The sequence below is a fragment of the Bos grunniens genome, chromosome 10, assembly GCF_055505025.1.
Source record: "Bos grunniens cultivar Pamir isolate PY7600 chromosome 10, Bosgru_T2T1.0, whole genome shotgun sequence".
In the NCBI taxonomy this organism is placed as follows: Eukaryota; Metazoa; Chordata; class Mammalia; order Artiodactyla; family Bovidae; genus Bos; species Bos grunniens.
In genome coordinates this window covers 87767779-87788165 of record NC_141174.1, presented here as the reverse complement: position 1 = coordinate 87788165, position 20387 = coordinate 87767779, and the positions used below count along the sequence as shown (strand labels likewise).

Here is a 20387-nt window from a genome sequence, read left to right as displayed (position 1 = left end):
CTTTCTATTTTGTTCCATTGATCTATATTTCTGTCTTTGTGCCAGTACCATACTGTCTTGATAACTGTGGCTTTGTAGTAGAGCCTGAAGTCAGGTAGGTTGATTCCTCCAGTTCCATTTTTCTTTCTCAAGATCGCTTTGGCTATTCGAGGTTTTTTGTATTTCCATACAAATTGTGAAATTATTTGTTCTAGCTCTGTGAAGAATACTGTTGGTAGCTTGATAGGGATTGCATTGAATCTATAAATTGCTTTGGGTAGTATACTCATTTTCACTATATTGATTCTTCCAATCCATGAACATGGTATATTTCTCCATCTATTAGTGTCCTCTTTGATTTCTTTCACCAGTGTTTTATAGTTTTCTATATATAGGTCTTTAGTTTCTTTAGGTAGATATATTCCTAAGTATTTTATTCTCTTCGTTGCAATGGTGAATGGAATTGTTTCCTTAATTTCTCTTTCTGTTTTCTCATTATTAGTGTATAGGAATGCAAGGGATTTCTGTGTGTTGATTTTATATCCTGCAACTTTACTATAATCATTGATTAGTTCTAGTAATTTTCTGGTGGAGTCTTTAGGGTTTTCTATGTAGAGGATCATGTCATCTGCAAATAGTGAGAGTTTTACTTCTTCTTTTCCAATTTGGATTCCTTTTATTTCTTTTTCTGCTCTGATTGCTGTAGCCAAAACTTCCAAAACTATGTTGAATAGTAATGGTGAAAGTGGGCACCCTTGTTTTGTTCCTGACTTTAGAGGAAATGCTTTCAATTTTTCACCATTGAGGATAATGTTTGCTGTGGGTTTGTCATATATAGCTTTTATTATGTTGAGGTATGTTCCTTCTATTCCTGCTTTCTGGAGAGTTTTTATCATAAATGGGTGTTGAATTTTGTCAAAGGCTTTCTCTGCATCTATTGAGATAATCATATGGTTTTTGTTTTTCAATTTGTTAATGTGGTGTATTACATTGATTGATTTGCGGATATTGAAGAATCCTTGCATCCCTGGGATAAAGCCCACTTGGTCATGGTGTATGATCTTTTTAATGTGTTGTTGGATTCTGATTGCTAGAATTTTGTTTAGGATTTTTGCATCTATGTTCATCAGTGATATTGGCCTATAGTTTTCTTTTTTTGTGGCATCTTTGTCAGGTTTTGGTATTAGGGTGATGGTGGCCTCATAGAATGAGTTTGGAAGTTTACCTTCCTCTGCAATTTTCTGGAAGAGTTTGAGCAGGATAGGTGTCAGCTCTTCTCTAAATTTTTGGTAGAATTCAGCTGTGAAGCCGTCTGGACCTGGGCTTTTGTTTGCTGGAAGATTTTTGATTACAGTTTCAATTTCCATGCTTGTGATGGGTCTGTTAAGGTTTTCTATTTCTTCCTGGTCGAGTTTTGGAAAGTTGTACTTTTCTAAGAATTTGTCCATTTCTTCCTCGTTGTCCATTTTATTGGCATATAATTGTTGATAATAGTCTCTTATGATCCTTTGTATTTCTATATTGTCTGTTGTGATCTCTCCACTGTCATTTCTAATTTTATTGATTTGATTTTTCTCCCTTTGTTTCTTGATGAGTCTGGCTAATGGTTTGTCAATTTTATTTATCCTTTCAAAGAACCAGCTTTTGGCTTTGTTGATTTTTGCTCTTTTGTTTCTTTTGCATTTATTTCTGCCCTAATTTTTAAGATTTCTTTCCTTCTACTAACCCTGGGGTTCTTCATTTCTTCCTTTTCTAGTTGTTTGAGGTGTAGAGTTAGGTTATTTATTTGACTTTTTTCTTGTTTCTTGAGGTGTGCCTGTATTGCTATGAACTTTCCCCTTAGGACTGCTTTTACTGTGTCCCACAGGTTTTGGGTTGTTGTGTTTTCATTTTCATTCGTTTCTATGCAAATTTTGATTTCTTTTTTGATTTCTTCTGTGATTTGTTGGTTATTCAGCAGCGTGTTGTTCAGCCTCCATATGTTGGAATTTTTAATAGTTTTTCTCCTGTAATTGAGATCTAATCTTACTGCATTGTGGTCAGAAAAGATGCTTGGAATGATTTCTATTTTTTTGAATTTACCAAGGCTAGCTTTATGGCCCAGGATGTGATCTATCCTGGAGAAGGTTCCATGTGCGCTTGAGAAAAAGGTGAAATTCATTGTTTTGGGATGAAATGTCCTATAGATATCAATTAGGTCTAACTGGTCTATTGTATCGTTTAAAGTTTGTGTTTCCTTGTTAATTTTCTGTTTAGTTGATCTATCCATAGGTGTGAGTGGGGTTTTAAAGTCTCCCACTATTATTGTGTTATTGTTAATTTCTCCTTTCATACTTGTTAGCATTTGTCTTACATACTGCGGTGCTCCCGTGTTGGGTGCATATATATTTATAATTGTTATATCTTCTTCTTGGATTGATCCTTTGATCATTATGTAGTGACCTTCTTTGTCTCTTTTCACAGCCTTTGTTTTAAAGTCTATTTTTTCTGATATGAGTATTGCTACTCCTGCTTTCTTTTGGTCCCTATTTGCATGGAAAATCTTTTTCCAGCCCTTCACTTTCAGTCTGTATGTGTCCCCTGTTTTGAGGTGGGTCTCCTGTAGACAACATATGTAGGGGTCTTGTTTTTGTATCCATTCAGCCAGTCTTTGTCTTTTGGTTGGGGCATTCAACCCATTTACGTTTAAGGTAATTACTGATAAGTATGATCCCGTTGCCATTTACTTTATTGTTTGGGGTTCGAATTTATACACCATTTTTGTGTTTCCTGTCTAGAGAATATCCTTTAGTATTTGTTGTAGAGCTGGTTTGGTGGTGCAGAATTCTCTCAGCTTTTGCTTATCTGAGAAGCTTTTGATTTCTCCTTCATACTTGAATGAAATCCTTGCTGGGTACAATAATCTGGGCTGTAGGTTATTTTCTTTCATCATTTTAAGTATGTCTTGCCATTCCCTCCTGGCTTGAAGAGTTTCTATTGAAAGATCAGCTGTTATCCTTATGGGAATTCCCTTGTGTGTTATTTGTTGTTTTTCCCTTGCTGCTTTTAATATTTGTTCTTTGTGTTTGATCTTTGTTAATTTGAGTAATATGTGTCTTGGGGTGTTTCGCCTTGGGTTTATCCTGTTTGGGATTCTCTGGGTTTCTTGGACTTGGGTGATTATTTCCTTCCCCAGTTTAGGGAAGTTTTCAACTATTATCTCCTCAAGTATTTTCTCATGGTCTTTCTTTTTGTCTTCTTCTTCTGGAACCCCTATGATTCGAATGTTGTAGCGTTTAATATTGTCCTGGAGGTCTCTGAGATTGTCCTCATTTCTTTTAATTCGTTTTTCTTTTATTCTCTCTGATTCATTTATTTCTACCATTCTATCTTCTAATTCACTAATCCTATCTTCTGCCTCTGTTATTCTACTATTTGTTGCCTCCAGAGTGTTTTTAATTTCATTTATTGCATTATTCATTGTATATTGACTCTTTTTTATTTCTTCTAGGTCCTTGTTAAACCTTTCTTGCATCTTCTCAATCCTTGTCTCCAAGCTATTTATCTGTGATTCCATTTTAATTTCTAGATTTTGGATCAATTTCACTATCATTATTCGGAATTCTTTATCAGGTAGATTCCCTATCTCTTCCTCTTTTGTTTGGTTTGGTGGGCATTTATCCTGTTCCTTTATCTGCTGGCTATTCCTCTGTCTCTTCATCTTGTTTAAATTGCTGAGTTTGGGGTGTCCTTTCTGTATTCTGGCAGTTTGTGGAGTTCTCTTTATTGTGGCTATTCCTCACTGTGTGTGGGTTTGTACAGGTGGCTTGTCAAGGTTTCCTGGTTAGGGAAGCTTGTGTCAGTGTTCTGATGGGTGGAACTGTATTTCTTCTCTTTGTTCAGTCGCGCTGTGGGGAGGGAGGGAGGGATGCTGCAAGCAAATAACACTGGCGTGCGCTCGCAGTGCCTCAGCCACACTGGGTCTGCCCCCGCTCACTGCGCGTGTAGCCTCCCTGCCCACACTGCTCGGGCTCTAGGTTGTTCCGCCGGGAACAATCCGAGGCTGGCCCTGGGTTGCATGTACCTCCCAGGTCCAAGCCGCTCAGGTTCAGGCACTCGGATAGTCCTCAGAGGCGCAGACTCAGTTGGGCCTGAGTATTGTGCTCTTCCCAGGTCCGAGCAGCTCAAGTGATGAGGTGTTTGGCGAGCGCCAATGCTGCGACTTATCGCCTCCCCGCCACTCGGTTATCTGGGCGCAAAACCGGCGCACCTTCTTAGGCAGATGTTAACCGTCCAGACCCCCAAGAAGTTTTAGTTAGCAAAGAAGCCTGCTTACAGTTTTATAGATAATGTCTCTCTGGGGCTGCGATTGCCCCCTTCCGGCTCTGGCTGCCTATCACCAGAGGGGGAAGGTCTGCAGCCGGCTATCTCTGTTCAATTCTTTGTTCCGTGCGCGGGCCTGGCGGTCTTAGGTTGGGGCTGGCTTATCGCGTAGTAGATATCCCACAGTCTGGTTTGTTAGCCCAAATTATTTCGCTCAGATAGTGCTCAGGGTATTCAGGCCAGATTCTTACTCTAAGCGATGCAGCCCGCGCCGCGCCTCCCTGCCCAGCCCCCGCTTGTTAATGGCGCCTGCAGGCGTCTGCGCTGCTTCTCCACTGGGGGAGTTACCGTAGGACTCGCAATCTTCGAGTTTTAATTGTTTATTTATTTTTTCTTCCTGTTATGTTGCCCTCTGTGCTTCCAAAGCTCGGCACAGATTCGGCAGTGAGAAGGTTTCCTGGTGTTTGGAAACTTCTCTCTTTTTAAGACTCCCTTCCCGGGACGGAGCTCCGTCCCTCCCTCTTTTGTCTCTTTTTTTGTCTTTTATATTTTTTCCTACCTCCTTTCGAAGAGTTGGATTGCTTTTCTGGGTGCCTGATGTCCTCTGCCGGCATTCAGAAGTTGTTTTGTGGAATTTACTCGACGTTTAAATGCTCTTTTGATGAATTTGTGGGGGAGAAAGTGTTCTCCCTGTCCTACTCCTCCGCCATCTTGGCTCCTCCCCCAATAATAATAATCTTAAACCTCTTATTCATTTGAGAATTAAAATGAACATATCTGAATAATTTATGGGTTGTGTAGCACATTATAATGGGACGAAAATATTTGCAACTGAGCAGGGAAAAATAGCATATGTGAAAACTCATGAGCCCAAGTCATACTTAAAGGATAGTTTTTTATATGTGTGTTAGAAAAGAAAAATTGGATATTAATAGGTTTAGAATCTAAACCAATAATTTTTTAAAAGAGCAATTTATTCATTCTTTCAACAAACATTTATAAAATTTGCCCAGTACAGGGTTAGGCACTGGAGATACCATATAGAGCAACAACAACAAAATGTCCCTGTTTTTACAGAGCTTGCTTTCTAGTGGTTGGAAACAAATAATAAATTGTGTAGAGTGTTGATGAATTCTATGAAGAATAAAGAAAGAGAGAATGAGCTGTTCTACGTAGGATAGTCAGAGAAGTAACATTGGACCTGAAGGAAGTGATGGAACAAGTCAAGTGGATATTGAAGGAAGAGTGGTCCAGGCTGAGATGTAGGTAGAAAGGGCCTGAGGCAGAAAGATGTTTTGTGGAACAGAGTGAGTATTGTGCATAAGAGAGATTTGCAGAAGCAGAAAACTGAGCTTTTCCAGTCTGTTTTAGTGGTTTTACTCTTAAAACACCCATCTACCCTGGAAACTTTCTAGCTTCCTAACGTGTAACACCCACTTACTCTGTGCCAGGCCTTGTCCTCTGTGCTTTACTTATCTCACTAAACCTCACAAGTCTATAACATTGGGACCAATTTCCCCTTTTCAGACATAAGGCATGAGAGACAAGGTGAGGTTTGATAACAGTCCATGTTCACATTAAGTGTCAGAGCTAGCATCAGAACCCAGGCAGCGTCTCAGAGCATACAGCCTTCCCTCCTCTCCCTCCCCTGGCAGGTTGGCAGTGGTTGCAGAATGCTTCCTTGCTGGGAAAGATTTAGTGTGATGGTCTTAGCCTGATTGAAATAGGGCGGCACCTTTGTAAGTTTTGAATTATGAGTTTCCCTGCTCTAGAATGCAGTTAAGAGAACTTAAACATTACCACATATTTTTTTAGTTCCTAGAATACATGTGTTCTGCCTCAGTTCCAGTCTTGTCTTTGCCATTGACTGTGTATGCTTGAACAAGTTTTTTAACCTTGCTTTTAGATATTTCTACCTTAAAAGGGAGGGATTAGATAAGACAGTACTCAATATTATTGACTTGCTCAATACATTGTCTGAATTTGTACTACCAAAATTAAAGGTTGGTACCAACTTTTTTGTTTATTTATATGGAACCTATTGTTCCAAGTGGAAAGAGAAAGTAAAGAAAGTATGAAAAGTATAGATGTTCTCTTTGCTTGTCTTCTTGTTATTTTAATACTCAAAAAATTTATACCAGGCTACTTAGCTTTTACTTAGCCTAAAGTGTGTATAGATTGTGTGCTCAATTTTAAGGGCTGGGACTATTCCCAGAAGTTCTGTGCTGGTCACAAAGTGGAATGCTCAAGGACTCAGCACTAAAAGTAACTTATAAAAGTGCTTCCTTCATGCACTCATTGGAACAGGTAATTACTGTGGCAACAGCAAACTAATTTGAAGTGTTAGCTGTTAATTAAAACAATGCAGAGGTGTATAGTTGTCTTTTGGTGTAACCAGAGCCTCCATTCAAACTTCATTAATCACTTTACAGTTAATGTGTTGAGGAAGGTCAAGGCAATTGAGATGCAGTATCCACTGAAAGTAAACAAATTCCCTGTCTCTGGGTAGAATGCCATTTGCAAAGTTAAGGGATGCACTTGACTCCTACCTGGCGTTGCCTTTGTCTTCCACTTCTTGAAAATTAAATGTTAATTTGGTACTGTCATTGCACTGTAAACCAAACCACACAGCATTTTAGTGCTCGAAATTGAACCCAAACTTCCACAGATGAATAAACGTGCATCGTAATTAAATCATCAAGTTTCCCCTTTTAATTCACTTGGAAATAGGAGACCCTTCTTTTGGAATAGATCAGCTTTCTTGATAAGCTAATTGAGTTGCCAAACTGTCCAGTACGGTATCTAGTATGTACTAGATTATTTGCTAATCATTTCCCTATCACTCCTATCAGTCTCATATATCCAGGTGTTGCTCATTGTCCAGTGTAACAACACTGTTTTGAGTCCTTGTGTATGCATTCAATTATATATCTTTACATTTCAGTTTTTGTAATATAGAATGTTTTAAATGTTGACATTGGAAGACAGTATGATACTTTGAGAAGAAAAATGGTATATGATTGTTAAGTGTTACATATTATATTGCCTGGAATAAAGTTGCTAAATGCCTTCAAATCACACTTCATATTGGCTTAGGCCAACAACTTCTCTGTCATACATTGAGAAAAAACACAGTGTAAGCTTTTATATATTAATTTATGGCATGAGTTCAGACATATCATGAATTAAATCATGACATGTAGTTTCATACATTGTAAAAGTCTGATGTTAACACAGATAGTAAAGTAAGTGGTAATTTGTTGTAAAACCAGTATAATACAGGGGTTCCACTTTTGAAAATGTGTATCACTTTATACAAAGTATAAAATTTTTTTAAGTTATTTAAGTTATTTTATAATTGAATAGTATTTATGTATAATAGGGAGGTTGGTGTTTGGAAAAAGTCTTTAGATACTGTATAGATTAAAGTATTCTCTGGTAAAGTGAACAATTGATGATTTTTATAAGCTTGCCTTTCCTTTAATGATATATATCTGAATTTCTGTACAATTAATTGATAAAATTGCCACCCTACTCCAGTACTCTTGCCTGGAAAATCCCATGGATGGAGGAGCCTGGAAGGCTGCAGTCCATGGGGTCGCTGAGGGTCAGACACGACTGAGCGACTTCACTTTCACTTTTCACTTTCATGCATTGGAGGAGGAAATGGCAACCCACTCCAGTGTTCTTGCCTGGAGAATCCCAGGGACGGGAGCCTGGCGGGCTTCTGTCTGTGGGGTCGCACAGAGTCGGACACGACTGAAGTGACTTAGCAGCAAAGGCTAAGTTTACCTTCCATAATTGTCTTGACCTTTGTCTACTCAAGTAGGAGAAGCAGAATGAATTGTTGAATGAACAGTCCTAAATATGAATATATATACATATTGATATATGTTTCTTCTTAGTCGTACCTGAATTTGTAACATTTTATATGTGAAAAATTACAAATACTTAAACCATTTCTATAAGTCAGTCACTTTAAAAACACTTGTCAATGACCTCACAACTCTGTAAACATACTAAAAATCTTGAATTGTACGTTTAAAACAAGTGAGTTTTATCATATATAGTCACACCTTAATAAAGCTGTTAAAAAATTTCAGAGCAACCACATGATTACTTCCACCAAAATAACAGAAAATGGTGTTTTCATTTTTAATAATGATGGAATATATGTTTTGTTTTTATTGTATGAAATAAGCAATTTTTGTAATAATTCTGTGTGGTAATAGATGTAAACTAGATTTGCTGTGGTGATCATTTCAAAGTATACACAAATATTGAATCATAATGTTGTACACCTGAAAGTAATATAATACTGCATGTCAATTAAATCTCGATTAAAACAATAAAAGAAATGAGAAATGTTTACTGCTAGGTCATTACCCAGTAAAATTTGGGAGCCTGGAAAATGTAGTTTGCGGCTTAGCATGTAAAAATGGGAAATTCCTGAGAAGCTAAATTTCTTTCACCCACATCTGTCCTACCCCAGTTACACCTTAGCATTACTTGAATTAAGAGAAGACCAATTTGATCTTGGCTAATATGTAAAATCTTTTGTGGAGCAAGATTTTAGTTCTTCCAAACTAATTTGTTTATACTTACATGAACGTGCCATAAAAAGTGCTTGTTTATGTTACGCGGTTGGTTTTGACATCTTTATTTAAAGCGTACTGTTTCTGGATGGTGGTCAGAACGTGCCGTCAGTGCAGTCCATGGGCACACATTTCATTTCACACGAAAAGTCTTGATGAGATGTAATGGTATTTTATTTCTGCAAACATAATTCCCTTAGTATTTTTCACAAATGAATGTATTCATATTGCTTGATTTAAATTGTAATTATTTCACTGTATCTGATCACTTGAACTGGGCTCTGAAGGTTTTTTAGAGTGTAATTTTATTTATTTTATTTTTGGTTGCGCTGGGTCTTTTTGCTGAGTCGGCTTTTCTCCAGTTGTGGCAAGCAGGGGCTACTCTCTGGTTTCAGGGTGTGGGCTTCTCTTGTTGCAGAGCATGGGCTCTAGAGTGCGCAGGCTTCAACAGCTGCAGTACCTGTGTCCGTGGTTGCGACTCCCAGGCTCTAGAGCACAGGCTCAATAGTTGTGGCACATGGGTTTAGTTGCTTCATGGCATGTGAGATCTTCTTAGATCAGGGATCGAACCCATGTCTCCTGCACTGGCAGGCAGATTCTTTACCACTGAGCCACCAGGGAAGCCTTGTTCTGTAGCTTTCTGAAAAATACTGAGAGATGCTAGCTTTAAGAAAAAGATAACTGTCATACTTGATCCTTGTGACTCTATGACTTCTTACATAAATTTATATCTTAAGCCAATGTGTTTTGAGATTATTTTAATGAAATGTATGGATGCAGTTTATCTGTATATATAATTGAGAAAAACGAAAGGGAAACCTCCCATCTTATGTGGCTCTGTACCGTGCTTAGCAGAGAACACACCACCACATACCGTGACAGTATGCTGTAAGGGATCTGGAGCCAGAAGACTTGGGTTTGATGTCTAGTTCTGCCTCTTATTAACTTGTACCATTGATAAACTGCTTAGCCTTCTCTATGCTTCAGAGTTCTGGGCTCTAAAAAGTGGATAATAATATCAGAATTAATTCAGAGTTATTTTAAGGTAGTACATAATGAATCACTGTGTAAACCATGAACCTCAATAGAAATGTAAATTACCACTGTTATTAGTGTTCTCTGAAAGTATCATATTTCTCTTACTGAGGATGTATTCAGATTTATATTATGTCCTTAGCCATTTTGTTTAGTAATCCCAAGTGATTTTTTTTTTTCTTTCCACAGAGCATATCATGTCCCAAGTGGGAAAATACTAGCTGTAAAGGTGAGTGCTAGATAAGTTTTATGAAATTCATGAATCTTTTGATGCTTACTGCTTTCTCTCCCACCGCGACCCCTGTTAGCTTGAATCATAGGTATTGTCAAAGAGGAAATGAAGCGGTTTAAGGTTTGGGTGGTGGCCCTGTTGTGACCTTCAGGATCCCCGCACTGTGATTTGACTCATCGTCTGCTACGCTTCTTTCCATGTTCCCCTCTCAGTGCACCACTGCCTTCCTCATCTTACAGTTCAGAAACTTGGTAGATGTTCACTTCTTTCTTTCTTTCATCTGCCACATCCTGTAAGTCACCATGTCCTGTCAGAAATTTCCCCTGAAATGGGTCCGTGTGCCACTTTCTTTCTGTTCTCATCCTCATTGCCTTTGCCTTGTATCAGGCTCACATACCTCGTACTTAGACTTTTATAACATCTCCACTGTACCTTTCACCTGGCCACTGGAGGTGAGAAGTTGAACCCCAGACCTGATGCATCACTGTCTTGGCATCCCTCTTCCCTCAGCCCTAGTAGTGTAGAACGGAAAGCCTATGATGCCTGCCTCCCTTCTTACGGCATTCTGAGAGACCCTAACACCGCACCATCGAATACAGTCAAGCTGCACGTAACTCAGGCATGTTCTGGGCCGTTACCTTAGATGCTCCTCGTTTGTTCCCCTTGTGTCCACAATCCACACTCCACCCCTGCTGTTCTCCAAGATCCCAATCCTGCCCGTGCTGCTTTGCGTTTAATTTCTGACCTTGGCTGTTGGTGCTTGATTTTCTCATCATTTTATCTCAGATTTCCCTATGGAGTCTCTCGAATTGCACCTCTGAACCCTGTATCACCTCAAATTCAAGTCCATAGAACTCCACTTCCAAACTGGGCTTTTAGCTAACAAACTTCATCCCTCACTCCCCTGAAGATGAGTTAGGCCATCTACAGACAGACCCCTACACACCTTCCAGCTGCACCTTCTGCTTTACCTGCCCATTGCTCTCTGCAATGCCCATTATCCTCAGTCTCTTTAATAATGAGAGCTTTTATTTTTTGAATGACTACTATATGCCTGGTATAATGCTTAATTCTATGTAGCTCTTTTTTTTTTTTTTCCTCTAAATTTTTTTATTTTTAAACTTTACATAATTGTATTAGTTTTGCCAAATATCAAAATGAATCCGCCACAGGTATACATGTGTTCTCCATCCCGAACCCTCCTCCCTCCTCCCTCCCCATACCATCCCTCTGGGCCGTCCCAGTGCACCAGCCCCAAGCATCCAGCATCATGCATCGAACCTGGACTGGCAACTCGTTTCCTACATGATATTTTACATGTTTCATTGCCATTCTCCCAAATCTTCCCACCCTCTCCCTCTCCCACAGAGTCCATAAGACTGTTCTATACATCAGTGTCTCTTTTGCTGTCTCGTACACCGGGTTATTGTTACCATCTTTCTAAATTCCATATATATGTGTTAGTATACTGTATTTATGTTTTTCCTTCTGGCTTACTTCACTCTGTATAATAGGCTCCAGTTTCATCCACCTCATTAGAACTGATTCAAATGTATTCTTTTTAATGGCTGAGTAATACTCCATTGTGTATATGTACCACAGCTTTCTTATCCATTCATCTGCTGATGGACATCTAGGTTGCTTCCATGTCTTGGCTATTATAAACAGTGCTGCGATGAACATTGGGGTACACATGTCTCTTTCCCTTCTGGTTTCCTCAGTGTGTATGCCCAGCAGTGGGGTTGCTGGATCATAAGGCAGTTCTATTTCCAGTTTTTTAAGGAATCTCCACACTGTTCTCCATAGTGGCTGTACTAGTTTGCATTCCCACCAACAGTGTAAAAGGCTTCCCTTTTCTCCACACCCTCTCCAGCATTTATTATTTGTAGACTTTTGGATCGCAGCCATTCTGACTGGTGTGAAATGGTACCTCATAGTGGTTTTGATTTGCATTTCTCTGATAATGAGTGATGTTGAGCATCTTTTCATGTGTTTGTTAGCCATCTGTATGTCTTTTTTGGAGAAATGTCTATTTAGTTCTTTGGCCCATTTTTTGATTGGGTCGTTTATTTTTCTGGAGTTGAGCTGTAGGAGTTGCTTGTATATTTTTGAGATTAGTTGTTTGTCGGTTGCTTCATTTGCTATTATTTTCTCCCATTCTGAAGGCTGTCTTTTCACCTTGCTAATAGTTTCCTTTGATGTGCAGAAGCTTTTAAGGTTAATTAGGTCCCATTTGTTTATTTTTGCTTTTATTTCCAATATTCTGGGAGGTGGGTCATAGAGGATCCTGCTGTGATGTATGTCGGAGAGTGTTTTGCCTATGTTCTCCTCTAGGAGTTTTATAGTTTCTGGTCTTACGTTTAGATCTTTAATCCATTTTGAGTTTATTTTTGTGTATGGTGTTAGAAAGTGGTCCAGTTTCATTCTTTTACAAGTGGTTGACCAGATTTCCCAGCACCACTTGTTAAAGAGATTGTCTTTAATCCATTGTATATTCTTGCCTCCTTTGTCGAAGATAAGGTGTCCATATGTGCGTGGATTTATCTCTGGGCTTTCTATTTTATTCCATTGATCAATATTTCTGTCTTTGTGCCAGTACCATACTGTCTTGATAACTGTGGCTTTGTAGTAGAGCCTGAAGTCAGGTAGGTTGATTCCTCCAGTTCCATTCTTCTTTCTCAAGATCGCTTTGGCTATTTGAGGTTTTTTGTATTTCCATACAAATTGTGAAATTATTTGTTCTAGCTCTGTGAAGAATACTGTTGGTAGCTTGATAGGGATTGCGTTGAATCTATAAATTGCTTTGGGTAGTATACTCATTTTCACTATATTGATTCTTCCAATCCATGAACATGGTATATTTCTCCATCTATTAGTGTCCTCTTTGATTTCTTTCACCAGTGTTTTATAGTTTTCTATATATAGGTCTTTAGTTTCTTTAGGTAGATATATTCCTAAGTATTTTATTCTTTCCGTTGCAATGGTGAATGGAATTGTTTCCTTAATTTCTCTTTCTGTTTTCTCATTATTAGTGTATAGGAATGCCAGGGATTTCTGTGTGTTGATTTTATATCCTGCAACTTTACTGTAGTCATTGATTATTTCTAGTAATTTTCTGGTGGATCCTTTAGGGTTTTCTATGTAGAGGATCATGTCATCTGCAAATAGTGAGAGTTTTACTTCTTCTTTTCCAATTTGGATTCCTTTTATTTCTTTTTCTGCTCTGATTGCTGTGGCCAAAACTTCCAAAACTATGTTGAATAGTAATGGTGAAAGTGGGCACCCTTGTCTTGTTCCTGACTTTAGAGGAAATGCTTTCAATTTTTCACCATTGAGGATAATGTTTGCTGTGGGTTTGTCATATATAGCTTTTATTATGTTGAGGTATGTTCCTTCTATTCCTGCTTTCTGGAGAGTTTTTATCATAAATGGATGTTGAATTTTGTCAAAGGCTTTCTCTGCATCTATTGAGATAATCATATGGTTTTTGTTTTTCAATTTGTTAATGTGGTGTATTACATTGATTGATTTGCGGATATTGAAGAATCCTTGCATCCCTGGGATAAAGCCCACTTGATCATGGTGTATGATCTTTTTAATGTGTTGTTGGATTCTGATTGCTAGAATTTTGTTAAGGATTTTTGCATCTATGTTCATCAGTGATATTGGCCTGTAGTTTTCTTTTTTTGTGGCATCTTTGTCAGGTTTTGGTATTAGGGTGATGGTGGCCTCATAGAATGAGTTTGGAAGTTTACCTTCCTCTGCAATTTTCTGGAAGAGTTTGAGCAGGATAGGTGTCAGCTCTTCTCTAAATTTTTGGTAGAATTCAGCTGTGAAGCCGTCTGGACCGGGGCTTTTGTTTGCTGGAAGATTTTTGATTACAGTTTCAATTTCCATGCTTGTGATGGGTCTGTTAAGATTTTCTATTTCTTCCTGGTCCAGTTTTGGAAAGTTGTACTTTTCTAAGAATTTGTCCATTTCTTCCACGTTGTCCATTTTATTGGCATATAATTGTTGATAGTAGTCTCTTTCTTTGAAAGGATAAATAAAATTGACAAACCATTAGCCAGACTCATCAAGAAACAAAGGGAGAAAAATCAAATCAACAAAATTAGAAACGAAAATGGAGAGATCACAACAGACAACACAGAAATATGTAGCTCTTACCTTTAATTTTCAAATGTATAAAGTAAGCCTATTATTTTAGATTTGAGGACACAGAGACTCAGAAAGCTGAACTGTCCAAGGTCACCCAGATTGAAGAGCCAGGACCAAGGTTTAAAACAAAATGCATCAACTCCAAAGCACATGTCTTCTCCTACACCATGCAGCCCGTATACATGTTATTAGCACTGCCCATGCCTTTGATTTTTATCTGTCCTTTCAAGGTCCATCTCCTCCAAGATGCCTTCTTAGCTGTCCATAGTGAGCATGTATTTCTGCATCTTTTATCTAACCTAGGAAACTAAGAATAAGAGTGATTAAACTGCGTGTGTTGTATCTTTTAGTAAACTCAGACCAAAACAGACTCAAGCCTCCTGACTGCTGTGCAATCCAGAGTTGTTCTTCCATACCACACTTAATACAGCACCGAGGATGTACTGTGTGTATTATCAAGTCTAGTTTTAATAATTCAAATAGCTTTTGGTGGAGCGCTCCAACAGAGCTCCTTCTCGGGATGTTTACTTTGATATTCCAGCCAAACTAGGTTCACAGAATTGTAGAACTGAAAGAGACCTTAGAGATCATCTACCGTGGCCCCACATTTTAAAAAGGAGGAACCTTGAGTCCAGCCAGTTCCCAGGGTAAATGCTATAGAGATCAGGCTCCACCTCAGTCCTCATGAGTTCACTTGAGTGCAGCTCTGTGGCACCAGCTTAGCATTAGTTGTCCTTTCCATGTCTTCTGAGCTCCGTCTTCAAAGAATGCCTCCACCAACTCAGCACTGTTTTCCTTTGTATCTAGTTATTTGTTTATTCCTTTGATGTCAAAACTTTTAGACTGTTGCCAGTGATGTTTTAAAGGTAATCAACTTTAGTTTGTTTATTCCAGGAGAGGGGAGCACTGCTATAAATCACCCCCCAAAGCCCCACTATTTGGCCTTGCTACTGTATTATAATTTTTCATAATTTCATACATTTTCATTTATGTTTCACCTAGGTTGATATTAAACTTCTTCTGCATGATTATTTAGCTGGGTGTGGCAAGGGGCCAACAGTTATCTCTGGAAAGGATTAAAAGCAATTTAAAAGAAAAGACACATTTTTAAAAGGCTGTTAAAATAGAGACCTTCAATAAAGGAAAACAGTAGGGCTTTACAAATATGCTGTTTGCTAGACCTAAGTGTAAAACTGACCTACAGGACAGGGACTGTATCATATTCGCTTTGTATCCCTTGATTTTATAGAATTAAATGTTAGAAGCTCACATTGAATGAATGAATGATTTGAGTAGATATAATTATTGTGTTTAAACTTTTGGTTAGCCCCGAGCTTCTTGGCAGTGAAGGCAAAAACCATTTTGTCTATATATTAGTCATTGTTGTTCAGTCGCTCAGTCATATCTGACTCTTTGCTACCCCATGGACAGCAGCATGCCAGGCTTCCCTGTCCTTCACCATCTCCCAGAGTTTGCTCAAACTCATGTCCACTGAATCAGTGATGCCATTCAACCATCTCATCCGCTGTCACCCACTTCTCCTCCTGCCTTCAATCTTTCCTAACATCAGAGTCTTTTCCAGGGAGTTGACTCTTCACATCAGGTGGCCAAAGTATTGGAGCTTCAGCTTCAGCATCAGTCCTTCCAAAGACTATTCAGGGTTGATTTCCTTTAGGACTGACTGGTTTGATCTCCAGGCAGTCCTAAAGGACTAGTCATAATCTAAGAGGAAAAAAAAAAGTGTCATTATTTGCTTTAAAACAGGCTGAGTTTTTTCATTAAATATTAGGAGTGTTATTTAGTTTCCAGATATTTGGGGATATTCCATATTTCTTTCTGTTATTAATTTCTAATTTAAATCTATATGGTCAGGTAACATACTTCATATAATTGAAATTATTTTAAGTTTATTGATATTTATTTTTTGGCCCAGAGTGTGAACTGTTTTCGTAAGGGTTCCCTGTGTACATGAAAAGAATGTGTAGTCTGCTGTGTAGGATGTGGGATAAATATCAATTAGATTAAGTTGGCTGATAGTGTTTTTCCAAATTTCTGTATCTTTACTGACTTTTTATCTATTTGTCCTATCAATAAGAAAACAGGGTGTTGAAATCTATAGCAACAATTGTATACTTGTCTATTTTTTCCTTGCAGTTCTATCATTTTTTTTACTTCATATTTTTTTGTAGATCTGTTAGGTTATTTAGGATTTTATGGCCCCTTTATCATTACAAAGTGATCTTCTTTTTCCGTGGTAGTATTGTTTACTCTAAAACCTATATTGTCTGATATTAATGTAGTTACATCAGCTTTATTTTGACTGGTGTTCGCGTGATATAGTCTTTTATTTTTAACCTGTTTTATCTTTATATTTTGGCCAGTCTGATTATCTTTGCTTTTTAATTGAGGCATTTATATCATTTACATTTCATGTGATTATCAATACGGTTGGATTCGAGTATATCAATTTGCTGTTTGTTTTCTATTATTTGTCTATGTCCTTTTTAGAAAAAACAGTTGCTTTAAAGTTTATAGTATACATGGTTAACTTACTGAGGTCCACCCTCAGGTAATATCGTCCCACTTGACCTGTAGTACGAGCGCTCTACATGCTGTACTTTTCATTTCCCTCATCCTGACCTTTGTTGTTGTTATTGTACATTTTACTCATGTTAAAACCCCCAAAATACATTGTTACTGATTTTGCTTTAGATAGTCATTTTTAAAGGCATTTTACATGTAAGAATAGGTTTATTTTATATTTGCTCACATTTTTACCATTTCCAGTGCTCCATATTCCCTTGTACAAACCCAGATTTCCATCTGGTATCGTCTCGCTTCTGTCTGAACGACTCCCTTCCTTTACCTTCCTTACAGTGCGAACGACTCCCTTCCTTTACCTTCCTTACAGTGCACGAGTCTCCTGGCAATGAATGCTTTCAGCTGCTGCATGTCTGAGAAGTGTACATTGACTTTAATTTTTGGAAAACATTTTCACCAGATAGAGAATTCTAGTTTAATTGTGCTTTACTTTCAGTATTTTAGAGATTTTGCTTTACTGTTTTCTGGCTGACATTGTTTCCAGTGAAAACCTTACTGTACTGTCATTTAGAAATCTTTATTCCTCTGTACATTAGAATTGACGTCTTCTCTGACTGCTTTTAAGATTTTTTTTAATCACTGTGCATGCTCAGTCACTTCAGACGTGTCCAGCTCTTTGCAACCCCATGGACTGTAGCTCTCCAAGCTCCTCTGTCCATGGGATTCTGCAGGGAAGAATACTGTAGTCGGTCACCACGTCCTCCTCCAGGGGGTCATCCCTACTCAGGGATCTAACCAACATCTCATACATCTCCTGCATTGGCAGGCGAGTTCTTTACCACTAGTGCGCCAGGGAAGTCCCTCTTATTGCAATTTGATTATGGTGAGTTTTTGTGTCATTTTCTTCATGATTCATGTACTTACGATTTGTTGAGAGATTTGGATGTGTGGATTTTTAACTTCCATTAAACTTGGAAAAATTTTAGCCATTATTTTCTTCACATATTCCCTCACCTTTGGGAACTTCAGTTCAGTTCAGTCACTCAGTCGTGTCCGACTCTTTGCGACCCCATGAATTGGAGCACTCCAGGCCTCCCTGTCTATCACCAGCTCCCGGAGTTCACTCAGACTCACGTCCATCTAGTCAGTGATGCCATCCAGCCATCTCATCCTCTGTCGTCCCCTTCTCCTCCTGCCCCCAATCCCTCTCAGCATCAGAGTCTTTTCCAATCAGTCAACTTCACATGAGGTGGCCAAAGTACTGGAGTCTCAGCTTTAGCATCATTCCTTCCAAAGAAATCCTAGGGCTGACCTCCTTCAGAATGGACTGGTTGGATCTCCTTGCAGTCCAAAGGACTCTCAAGAGTCTTCTCCAACACCACAGTTCAAAAGCATCAATTCTTCAGCACTCAGCTTTCTTCACAGTCCAACTCTCACATCCATACATGACCACTGGAAAACCCATAGCTTTGACCAGACGGACCTTTGTTGGCAAAGTACTGTCTCTGCTTTTGAATATGCTATCTAGGTTGGTCATAACTTTCCTTAATTGCATATATATTAGGTCACTTGAAGTTGTTGTTCAACAACAACTCTTTGCAAACCCCATGGACTACAGCACGCCAGGCTTCCTTGTCCTTCACCATCTCCCAGAGTCTGCTCAAACGTGTCCATTGAGTTGGTGATGCCATCCATCCATCTCATCCTCTGTCATCCCCTTCTCCTCCTGCCTTCAGTCTTTCCCAGCATCAAGGTCTTTTACAAAGAATTAGCTCTTCGCATCAGGTAACCAGAGTATTGGAGCTTCAGCTTCAGCATCAGTCCGTCCAGTGAATGTTCAGGGTTGATTTCCTTTAGGATTGACTGGTTTGATCTTCTTGCAGTCCCAGGGATTCTCAAGAGTCTTCTCCAGCACCACAGTTCAAAAGCATCAGTTCTTCAGTGCTCAGCCTTCTTTATGGTCCAACTCTAACATAAAGTTATCTCAGTTGAAGGTTTCCCACAGCAAAATGATACTCTGTTGTTTATTTGTTCTAGCCTTTTTTTCTGTCTGGTGTTTCAGTTTGGGATAGTTTCTATTGTCAAATGTTCAGGTTTGTATTCTTTCATATGCATCGTCTAATCTGTTATTAATTTTGCTCAGTATATTTTTTCATTTCAGATGTACTTTTTATCCCTATCAGTTTAAATGGGTCTTTTTTACATCTTCCATATCTCTAGTTAACGTGCTCTTTCTTCTGACTTCTTGCATATGTGGAATATAGTTATGATAACTCAATTAATGGTATTGTCTCTTAATTCTACCATAACTATCATCTCGGGGTCACTTTTGACTTGCTTTTGCTCTCTATTTTGCGCTGTATTTTTTATTTTTTTTAATACCTTTTAATTTTTTATTGGATACCAGTTATATGGCATAGGTACATTCCTGTAAATATCCCTGATCTTTATTCTGAGGAGCTGCCTATTGAATCTGAAACACTTTGATCCTTTCAAGACTTGCTTTTAAGCTTTATTAGATAGGACCAGTCCAGTTGTTCAGTTCAGTTCAGTCACTCAGCCGTGTCCGACTCTTTGCGACCCCATGGACCGCAGCACGCCAGGCCTTCCTGTCAATCACCAACTCCTGGAGTTCACTCAAACTCATGTCCATTGAGTCAGTGATGCCATCCAGCCATCTCATCCTCTGTCGTCCCCTTCTCCTCCTGCCCCCAATCCCTCCCAGCATCAGAGTCTTTTCCAATGAGTCAACTCTTCGCATGAGGTGGCCAAAGTACTGGAGTTTCAGCTTTAGCATCATTCCTTCCAAAGAACACCCACGGCTGATCTCCTTTAGAATGGACTGGTTGGATCTCCTTGCAGTCCAAGGGACTCTCAAGAGTCTTCTCCAACACCACAGTTCAAAAGCATCAATTCTTTGGCACTCAGCTTTCTTTATAGTCCAGCTCTCACATCCATACATGACTACTGGAAAAACCATAGCCTTGACTAGATGGACCTTTGTTGGGAAAGTAATGTCTCTGCTTTTTAATATGCTGCCTAGGTTGGTCATAACGTTCCTTCCAAGGAGTAAGCGTCTTATAATTTCATGGCTGCAGTCACCATCTGCAGTGATTTTGGAGCCCCCAGAATAAAGTCTCTCACTGTTTCCATGTTTCTTCATCTATTTGCCATGAAGTGATGTTGCAGAAAGTGAAGAAGAACTAAAGAGCCTCTTGATGAAAGTGAAAGAGGAGAGTGAAAAAGTTGGCTTAAAGCTCAACATTCAGAAAACTAAGATCATGGTATCTGGTCCCTGGAAGGACTGATGTTGAAGCTGAAACTCCAGTACTTTGGCCACCTCATGTGAAGAGCTGACTCATTTGAAAAGACCCTGATGCTGGGAAAGATTGAAGGCAGGAGGAGAAGGGGACGACAGAGGATGAGATGGTTGAAGGGCATAACCAACTCAATGGACATGGGTTTGGGTGGACCCTGGGAGTTGGTGATGGACAGGGAGGCCTGGCGTGCTGCAGTCCATGGGGTCACAAAGAGTTGGACACGAC

At 39.0% G+C, this 20387-nt stretch overlaps 1 protein-coding gene across 5 annotated transcripts in view; it reads left to right on the top strand.

The window, feature by feature from the left end:
* Positions 1–20387, top strand: part of MAP2K5 (mitogen-activated protein kinase kinase 5) — a 282322-nt gene that overhangs the window by 89490 nt on the left and 172445 nt on the right. For all 5 annotated transcript variants that reach the window (XM_086322839.1, XM_086322837.1, XM_086322838.1 and 2 more), the window contains exon 9: positions 10101–10140. In XM_086322839.1, the coding sequence (XP_086178965.1) occupies positions 10101–10140 (40 nt within the window). The remainder of the gene's footprint in view (positions 1–10100; positions 10141–20387) is intronic.